The following is a 10,478-nucleotide window of genomic DNA, read 5'->3' as shown; positions in this document are numbered from 1 at the left end:
CCTTGCTAATGAAAGCACGGGCCTTGCCAGATGAGCTCTTCTTATGCGATGAAGACTTTGAAGAAGACTTTGAGGATTTCTTCTTCTTCTTTTCGTCGGAGTCATATTCGTTGCTCTCTTTTTTTCTTGGCTTCCTTTTCCCATTGAGGACATACAGGTATGTAATGGCATGGGTTCTTGCATTTGTGGCATGTTCTCTTCTTGTAGTCACGAGTGGACGTCTCAGCATTCTTGGAGATGGATTTTGAAGACTTTCTGAAGCGATTCTTCTTGGAGAACTTTTGAAATTTTCTCACAAGAATTGCAACCTCCTTGCCAAGATCTTCAGGATCATCAAAACTGCAGGTAGAGTCTTCAGACGAGGAAACAACCTTTGCCTTCAAAGCACAGGATCACCCATAGTTAGGACCATAGATATCTCTCTTCTCAGATAGCTTGAATTCATGTGTATTGAGCCTCTCGAGTATATCAAACGGGTCAAGATCCTTGAAGTCAGGACGTTCTTGGATCATCAGTGATAGAGTGTCAAATGAGCTGTCAAGTGATCTCAATAGCTTCTTCACGACTTCATGCTTAGTGATGTCAGTGGTGCCAAGTCCACAAAGTTCATTAGTGATATCAGTAAGACGGTCAAAGGTGAGCTGGACATTCTCACTAGCCTCTTGAAGAGGTTGAAGAGATTGCGAAGAACATCGATTCTTGAGTCCCTCTGAGTTGAGATGCGTTTGTTGACCTTGGCCAACCAGTCCCAGACCAGCTTTTCTGATTCCAGAGCACTCACATGGCCATACTGCCCTTTGGTCAGGTAACCACATGTGTTGTTCTTGGCGGTCGAGTCCAGTTGCGCGAATATCTTCACGTCAACAATGGTGACACCTTCACCGACTTTGGGAACACCATCTTGACGACATACCAGAGGTCGTTGTCAATGGCTTCCAGATGCATGCGCATCTTATTCTTCCAGTAGGGGTAATCAGTGCCATCGAAGACAGAGCACGTAGCAGAGACCTTGATTATCCCTATAGTCAACATAGCTAAAACTCCAGGTGGTTAAACCGAATCACACAGAATAAGGGAGCACCTTGCTCTAATGCCAATTGAAAGTGCTAGTTATCGACTAGAGCAAAGGTGAATAGACAATTTTTATGAAAGACTTCAAAATAGGCAATGTCTTCGAAGTCAGACAGTTGAAACAAAGCCTAAACAGAATACAGCGAAAGATAAAGTACACTAGCCATGCAACAGTTAAGGTATAGTACAGATAAAGCACTAAAACAAGAAGCAGCTAGGTAGATCAGATAGGAATAGGAAGACAATATGAAGCCAACTGTGCAATCAGGGATGAATGTCTTCACACAATGAATTCAACTAGGGCAGGCAAGCAATGACTTCACGAAGTTAAACGGTGAGTATAGGGTGAAGTGATAGAACCAGTTGCTTGACGAAGACAAGGATTTGGTAGACCGATTCACAACTGTACGTCTAGTTAGGAAGGCTAAGATTTAACTCAGAAGACCACGTCTTCACCTTATTTCCCTTGAGCTAAGGTCACTTAGTCCTCACCCAATCACTCAGGTAAGTCTTCAAGGTAGACTTTCAAACCTTCACAGACTTTGTTCACCGACGATCCACAATGAATCTTGGATCCTCAGAACACGACGCCTAACCGACTGGAAGATCATAGTCCTCAAGTGTAACAAGTTTTCAGATCACGCGGAACAGAAAGACTTCAGTGACGCCAAACACTCTTTGGGTTCTGGGTGTTTTAGGTCTTGTCCTTGCAAGGATTCTAGGCTTTGAAGGTGTGTTGCTCCCAAACGACAAAAGTCATACTCTTAACTCGGAGCAGCCACCAATTTATGGTGGAATGGGGGTGGCTATTTATAGTCAGGGGGCAATCCGACATAATATGTCTGAAATGACCATGTGTCAGTGGGGAACCGACAAGTGTCCAACGGTCAGATTTCGAACACACGCGACAGCTTGACTTGGGCTACAAGTAAAGTTGACTTATCCAGACCAGAATAAGTTTTTCTTTCATTGTCTTCACTTGAAGACATAGAATTTTGGTTGAGCATCATGTTAGTTTTCTGACTTTGTTCACTTTGACTCCACTTAACAGTTCGGTGATTCCTATGACTCAAGAAAGAAAAGAAAATGAAACTATGAAAGAACTATGTCTTCGCACTTCATTGTCTTCAAGCGAATATCTACACGCGTCATTATCTTCGACGCGAATGTCTTCGCGAACCACCAATGTCTTCAAGGTCTTCATAGGGGCCATCTTCGATGGGTAAACCAAATTAATAGGGCGGACTTCTACCTGTGTTTTCTGTGAATCTCACAAACACATTAGTCCCTCAACCAAATTTGTCGTCAATACTTCAAAACTAATTAGAGGTGACACTAGATGCATTTACAATCCTCCACATATTTTTGGATTATACATCTGCACTTGGATTGTACATCTGCACTGGAGTACTGGGATTGCTTGATTATTAACATGCAGAGAGGCATTTCAGCAGTGGATAAAATCATGCTCACTCTACAAGAATCACCTCCAAAGTTTGCTACCAAAATTATCATTATGGTCTGCCGGAATGTCTGGATGCAACGTAATTCTAAGATTTTCAAAGCTTTGCCCCCAATTAATCGCTTCATGAAAGAAACAACTGAGAAATGACCTTCCGCTGATCAAGCACCGAATCAAGTTGAAGTTTCAAGAGGCTTTTGTTAACTGGATTGACCAGAACCTCACAATACTCTAGGATTCCCAAGAACTAGTGTCGGCTAGATTAGTCTTTTGAACTGGTGTTGACTAGATTAGTCTTTTGGTGTTTTGTTTGTAATATATGTACATTTGTATTTATTTTTGATATATTATAAAATATACCGTAAAACGACTGCTCTATGATTTTCTGTTAAAAAAACATTATGTACAAGTAAGTAATTAGGTGTCATTTATCATTAAGGATCAATACAGCCATGGCGGTGGTCAAAGTTGAACCACTCGAAAAATGTATAATTTGAATGTTATTATGCCACTAAGGATTTTAGATTCAACGGAATTCAAAAAGGAGGTCCAAGGATATTAAAATTTCTGCCTTTTTTCTTTGAGAAACTGTGATTAAAGAATAGTTCGTTTTTCTTTTGCCCCTTTTTTCTCTCCATATTTTCTTCGAATAAAGGAGGCGTTACGAGGTTGTTTCCAAAAAAAATGTTGAATTTCTTCCATTCCACTCCAGGCATGTTGTTCTACCATTGTATACCTTTTTTTCTCATCACTTGTACTTTGCTTAATAAATTGTACTTTATTTTGCTTAATAAAGTGAGAAAGGATACGAGGCTTTTACTTCACAGTGTACAGTCAAGTCATTTTTTTTGTAGAAATGCATATTTGGTGAGTGAAATTGATCATGAACTTGACGCTTGCTTCAAACTACATCGGTTATTAACTTTTAGCAGTCATGTACATGTAATAATTTGGATACACCAATTATGCAGCTTTAAAAAAAAATCCTTCTCATTAATATTGTGGTATCTTTGATCCTCCGGTTGTATTATCTTCCCTTCTCGTCTCTCAACTGTGACTACAATGCCCATATTTATCAACTATATTTCCTTCATAAAGAAATATAAAAGAAACATAAGAGCGTGATAGATCACTACTATTTCAATGATGTAAACTACTTTTATATTTTTTTTAAGAAGGGAGTATCTCACAAATTGTCTACGCATATATAGATGACTTAGCAGTTTATATAGAGGCGAGAGGCGGGAGGCTAGCTAGAGAGATTAATGATTAAAGCATGAGCATTCTTAGGTCTTAGCACACTTAGCACTAGATCATGCATCTAAATGTACAGATGAACGAGCTAATTAAGCCTGGCTCCAGAAAACCTAAAAGAACTCCTTAATCACCACTTAATTCTCAGGTCCCCTTTGGGGACAACTAAACCTCGTCAAGAGTTTCCCCATGCACCCACCGTGCTCCCCAGCTTCCTCTGCTTCCCGCCGCACCACCGACGTGCCCCACTGCCGCCGAGCGCCGGTCCAACGCCGCTGCCACCTTTGAGACCATCGTGCCCGGCGCCTCCGTTCCCATCGTCGCGCGGCCTCTTCGTGCCCACACCCAGAGCCGCTGGCAGTCTCCTGCCCCGGATCGCCTGAACGACTCTGAGCAGCATCATGACTCCCTCGACGTTGAGGCTCCACCACCCCAGGCCGTTGCTACGGCGGGCCTCGCGGCGCGGCGCGTTCGTCCGGCTCGTCTCGATGGCGTCGAGCAGGTCGGACACGACGGACTTGCTCGGCAGCGCCGCCGCGAAGGCAGTGGGGAGTGCGCTTGTGCCGCGAACAGCGCCAACGCCGACACCGGCACCGAGGGTGATTGTCAGGTGCCGCGCGGGCTGGAGCGCGCCGGCGAGGAGGGAACGGTTCAGCAGCTTCACAACGGCCGACGTGCGCACGGCGCGCTCCATCTGCCTGGCGCTGCCGATGGCAGCAGGCGCATCGGCGGTTGCACGGCCGGGGATCATAGTGGGCCTCCCGAGGCGCTGTATCCTAGAGTGTGCACGAACCCATGGGTTCCAGTGCTGGCTCTGCTGGTCGCCGGCTTCCTCTCCACCTGAACATAATCGAAGAGTACAACAAATTAATTAGTTGCGGTACGATCTAGGCACTAGCACATCAAAAAAGAAAAAGTTGGGTCTCTCTCTAGGGTCGACACGTCTCAATGCGACATAAAATCAAGAGATTCGTGCATTTCTGTTGCTTAATGTCAAAAATTGGACCATATACTGAGATACCTACTTGGTAGAATATACATAGTACCCATGCAAGCTAGGCAGGCATATGTACAACAATGCTGTTACCTTCTGCATTGGAGAGATCCTGGTACGCACAGAACCGAGAGAAGATCTCGGCCAGTATGGCGTATTTCCTCTCCGCGGCCCCGGAGCCGACGGCTTCGTCCGGCGGCACGACGACTGCGTAGAAGAACCCCGGCAGCTCGAAGACGAAGACGCGGGCGTCAACGCGTGCAACGAGTGCGTCCCTGGCGAGCATCCACTGGTGGTCACCGACGGTGCAGGAGGCCATGGACACGGGGTGGCCCTCGACCCGGATCATGTGCACCGACAGTTCGCCGGAGCGGAACAGCTGCGAGCCCTCGAACCGGTCGCCACAGAGAACGAAGAGGCTCACCGGCGAGCCCTCGGCGGCGAGTAGCTGCGTGTCCCTGCCCATGCGGTACTCCTTCGTGCGCCCGACCCTCAGAGGCGGCCGGCTAGCATGTGCTCCTCCTCCTCCCCGAGACGCCATCAGTTTGGCAATGCTGCTCGACAGGAAGTCATCAAACGCGCGCACGTTACAATCAGAAAACACAAGGAGTCGTGCATGCGCGCACAATTGAGGCAGGTATAGCTGCACAGTCCCTAAAATGATTGAGCCGATCGACGAGGTCATGTTCCGTCTAGATATTTTCAGATACTTCCCATCGACACATAATATATGCTACCCGTGACAGCGATAGGAAAAAATCGAAACACATTCCGATCACCCATGGTCTGTTGCAACTAATACTTGCACGATCAATTACGCGAGCCCTACACATACGCATAGGTTGCACTAGTAGTGTACTAACAAACTACTCCATTACTTGTCACAGGTATGTACGTATCTAAACGTATTTTAGTTGTAGGTACATCCATTTCTGCGACGAGTAATCTAAACGTATTTTAGTTGTAGGTACATCCATTTCTGCGACGAGTAATTTGGAACGGAAGGAGTAGAAAGTAGTGTACTGCTTAATTCTTACCACACACAAGAAGTTCTCAGCTTCGGCCAAGTATTGCGACCTTCGAGATGCACGAGCAAAGCAGCTATAGGGAAGGGAGATACATGGGACTGCAAAAAAACCTGACAGGGAGAGGGGAGAAGAAAGACGAGAGGACGGATGTATGTGCGTATATGACTATGAGAGGGAGAGAGTGCAGGCAGCCACACTTAAATAAGAGACCGGCACTATGCGCGCGCTCTCTCCAGTTTGTAGGGAGGGAGAGGGAAGCAGAGCATGCGCGGGAGGAGGCCGGCCGAGGTCGCGCGTACGTGGGCGGCGAGGCCATGCATTCATGCATGCATGCACGCGCCACGCACGCGGGAGGGGACACCTCGCGCGCGCCCAGCCCATGTGCCCTCGCCTCCGCGCCACCTCGCCTGGGACCCAGTCCCGGCATGGGCCCCGCGGGGTTACACGTGGCCCCCACAGCGCTACGTGGTTGTTGCCCGTCCACGCGTGGGCTGCGCTGGCCCCTTGCATGCCGCTCCTAGCCTCGTACGTGCAACCGCTCATAGCCTTCATAGTACAGCTCGCGCGCGAGGTGGGTTTGGGTCGACTTCCCACCGAGATTTTGAATGGAACCGGTCAGTCAGTGTGGTCACTCCAACCGCGGGCCGGTTTACGTGTTTGTTTATGTTTATGTATATATATGTGGCACTTCTACATGGAAATGACCTTCGAAATCCAAATAAGTATGTAAGCATGTTTGCGGTGTAAATAAAGCATGTTGGTGGTTTAGCAGTTACTGTATATATCAGACCGGAATCTATGAGATACGCATCTGGTCTATACATACGAAAATGCTAAACCTACGAAAGAATCTACGTAAGGTTACGAAAGCTTCCAAACTAATCTAAACATCCCCTGATTTTCAAGGGGTGGGCCCCTCACTCCCCTAAACATCAATCCTATCCTTCCACGTTGGCTGCTACGTAAACTTAAGTAGATTCTTTACGTAAGTGTAGCATTGCTCCTATACATATATGATCAATGTTCTACTATAACGTATCAATCTCAACAGAAAATGTTCTGCACCGTACCTGCCAACTACCGCAGGTAGTTTATTCCTAATGCAGGACAGCCTTGAGGTGCATACGTCCAGAGTAGACCGTGGCGATCGTAGTTATGCGCACGACCTTCCATGACTCTATAATTGCCGAGGTGTACTTTTTTTCTCCTAAAAAGGCGCAAATCTTAGCAGTAGTTCTATTTTTAGTTTCGAATATTTGAGGTTAGTTCTGTTTTTAGTTTCGAGCAGAAACATCGATATGCGCTGCACAGAAGTTGTCAAGCCCCACACCTCCTGACAAAGTTAACACTACAACACCCAAGTATCAACAAAAGCCTTGCGTCTACAAAAGGTAAAACCGGTCATTTTTGCACCTACTAAAGGTGTCTAGCATGTGGGCTGTTGGTCACTTGGTCTCCTTCATTTTGTGGCATCGAATGTCTCCATCATCACCCGCCTTTTGTACAGCTGCTTGTACCGCGCACAACGACGTCAATAGCAGTGTTCCCTCGGTAACATAGATGCAAGTGGCGAATCACGCATGAAAATGAAGGGCAGGCTCTTCTCAGTACAAAGGGTTGGAACGGGTAAACAACAGGCTAGACACTAGACAGTGGACTAAGATAGGCTAGGAACCAGTAGTAAATTTTTGTTTCTCAATTTCATAGGACAGGCTTCACTAGTAGAAAAGGGGGCATCTGTCCTGTTTCGTAAGGGTCTTTAGTTCCGGTTCATGAACCGGGACTAATGGATCGTTACTAATACCTTCATCCTTTAGTCCCGGTTCAAACACGAACCGAGACAGATGTGCCTCCACGTGACCGATGCGCTGAGCCCAGGCAGGGGGGCCTTTGGTCCCGGTTGGTGGCACCAACAGGGACCAAAAGTCCATGTATTTCTTTTTTTTAAAAGTGTCTGCTTTAGGGGTTTTGGGGGTTATTTTTAGGTTGTTATTAGCTAGCTAATAGAGAGAAGTCCTCTCTTATATCTTCGTCCTTGGTCCAACGCTGCTACTATGTTCATTTCACCCACTGATATAATAACTCATGCATGCTCGCATCATACATCATCATATATAATAACAAGTCCTACTAATCATGCATCATCATACAACTTTTACTCGTTATTAATAGTAAGTCATACGATCCTCATCCTCATAGTCATCGAACCCAACCCTACATAATTGTTCTTAGCACATGATCATCAGTATCAGGTAGGACCTAAACACCCTTAAGGTAAAACAGCATAAAACAATATAGGCCTTGACTCTCCATTATGAAGAATGGCGATCATCCTGTCTCCAATTCTTGCCCTTCGCTGCATTTTGCTTCCAAGAAACTCCTTACGACTGTCCATACATTTTTTCCATTCTTTGATTGTCATGTCTCCACTTCTTTTAGAAACCCGGTATGGACAGTTGAGATTCGTAGAAAGACCTAGTTGTATGTTCAAAACATGAAGGGTACCGTGCGTATACATCAGATGAGGCACACAATCATTCGTGATTATCTGTTCATAAACATAGTAATAATTTTGTAGTTAGCAATGATGTACTAGTTTTAAAAGTTTGCAAAAAGATGCACGGATGTCATAATAGTAAAAAATCTTACCAGGGTATCTCCATGGTAGTTACCGTAGTTCAACACATGCATTAGTGGCACGTATTGACCATAATGTTGAGGAGTTTGATTGTAGATATTGTAATTCTCAAGATCAGTACAAAATGCGACCAGATGATTTTTCTCCTGATAAGTTAATTCGGAGCCTTCGGTGTAGTAGGTTCTGTCTACCATCTTCCGCACATTCTTTGAAGAATGAAAATAAGCTGTCAATGGAAATAAGTTGTCAACTATTTTGAAATAAACAATATAAATTACTTAATAACTATGTTAAGCTCACATGGGGAAAGAATTGGAGGTGTATTCACAAGGACCCAAATCGAATGTCTCTCTTGCTCGATTGTAGGATCAACAAGATCCATGGTGACAATCATACCCTCATCAAAACCGTATATCTTGCAAAGTGCTTCCCAATTTTTGCAACCAAAATGGGTTACACTCTCAGCATTGTACAGCTTTACTTGAAAATTCACACCATTGATGGGTGCTTAGGATAATTTTTTTGGTTTCCATACTTTCATGGTCTTCAAAACCCATCCTTTCCAAGACATAGCGTCTTGCATAGCATGGGATAAGCTAGTCGAATTGGAAAAGATGAAAAATACACGATAAAACAGTTGAAGTCGTGCTTAATTACGAAAAAAAGTATTATCGTCGTTGCGTACCGTATGAACATCAAAGGTTTTCTCGAGCTTAATGCTGAAGCGCCGATCTTCGTCCAGCTCAATGAACCTGTCGCACATGCCTCGGTCGTCGTGGCACCAGTCGCACTCCCCCGGGCGGTTTTCGTCGTCCGAGTACGACATTTCCGGCCTATGTTCATAATTCAAATATTAAACTAGATCATTATTATTAATCACGGGTTGACTATCGGTGATGTACGTAGCTCCTCCTTTCATTCCCGAGTGCATTATTACACCAAATTGTCTAGCACACGGGAATGAAGGAGAACTTATCCAATATGAGCATTCAATAAGCAAAACCAAATCATAAAATAAGCAAAACCAAATCATAAAATAAAGTAGTATTCAAATTAGCATGCATTCAATAATTATAAGCAAAAGTACATCATCTCTTGGTGTCCGTACATCGTCGAATATTATCACTAATATAGCATCACTAATACAACTAGAACCGTAGCGCCCGACGGGTATCGTCGCGGGCGGTGGACACCCAAAGATAAGGAACCATCAGAGGATCATAGCTCCAGTGAGATCCTTGAAGAACCTGCCAGGTATTGTCGAACCTGCCCTCCAATGCAACCATGTAGCGACGGACGTGCTCGTCCTCCTCGCTGACACGGTGACGTACCACCTCCACGGTGTCCGTAAGCCTCAGCACCGTCACTGGCCTACGCGACCGCCACCAAACAAGGATCGGGTCGACAACGGGCTGCCTCCTCACAAACCTATGTCCCCCGGAAGGTAGCACCTTCCAATACCAGCCCGGTGGAGCCCAGTCCCGAACATGGCCCTGATCAAGCAGGCCTCCACCGCTGAGTCGACGACAACGAGGATGCGGGATAGGCATCGCCGACGTCGATGCGGGAACTACTTCTATATATAGTTAAATAAAGTAGTTTTATTAATTAAATCAACTAGCTAGTTCAACTACTAAGCATTTACTATAAATAAATAAAGTAGTACTAATTAGTAAAAACAAACTACTTCTATATATAGTAAAATAAAGTAGTTTTGTAAATCAACTAACTAGTTCAACTATATATGAAGCACTTACTATAAATAAAATAAAGTAGTACCAACTAAAAATAAACTAGTATTTTTCTAACTAATTATATCAAACACTTTCTCTTCTTATTTTTTTCCTTTTTCTAAATACTATGAACAAAAAAATCATTAAAATTCTATGAACAAAATTACAACAGAAAAAAATCATCAAAATTCTATGAACAGAAAAAAATCATAAAAATTTGACATATTTGATCTTTGCATATATATGAACATACAAACATGCATATTCAACAATAATATCACCAAAAAAATCTATTAAA

At 44.4% G+C, this 10,478-nt stretch overlaps 1 protein-coding gene across 1 annotated transcript; it reads right to left on the bottom strand.

Moving 5' to 3' along the window:
- Positions 1-3,584: 3,584 nt before the first annotated feature.
- On the bottom strand, positions 3,585-6,029 carry LOC123116111 (uncharacterized). Its single transcript, XM_044537117.1, has 3 exons — positions 5,819-6,029; positions 4,875-5,335; positions 3,585-4,627 (listed from the first exon to the last, which is right to left on the bottom strand). Exons 2-3 carry the CDS (start codon positions 5,320-5,322, stop codon positions 3,963-3,965), a joined length of 1,113 nt encoding a protein of 370 aa, XP_044393052.1. The 5' UTR covers positions 5,323-5,335; positions 5,819-6,029; the 3' UTR covers positions 3,585-3,962.
- Between the last annotated feature and the right edge of the window lie 4,449 nt (positions 6,030-10,478).

The sequence above is a fragment of the Triticum aestivum genome, chromosome 5B, assembly GCF_018294505.1.
Source record: "Triticum aestivum cultivar Chinese Spring chromosome 5B, IWGSC CS RefSeq v2.1, whole genome shotgun sequence".
NCBI classification, from domain to species: Eukaryota; Viridiplantae; Streptophyta; class Magnoliopsida; order Poales; family Poaceae; genus Triticum; species Triticum aestivum.
This window is presented reverse-complemented; position numbering and strand designations above follow the sequence as displayed.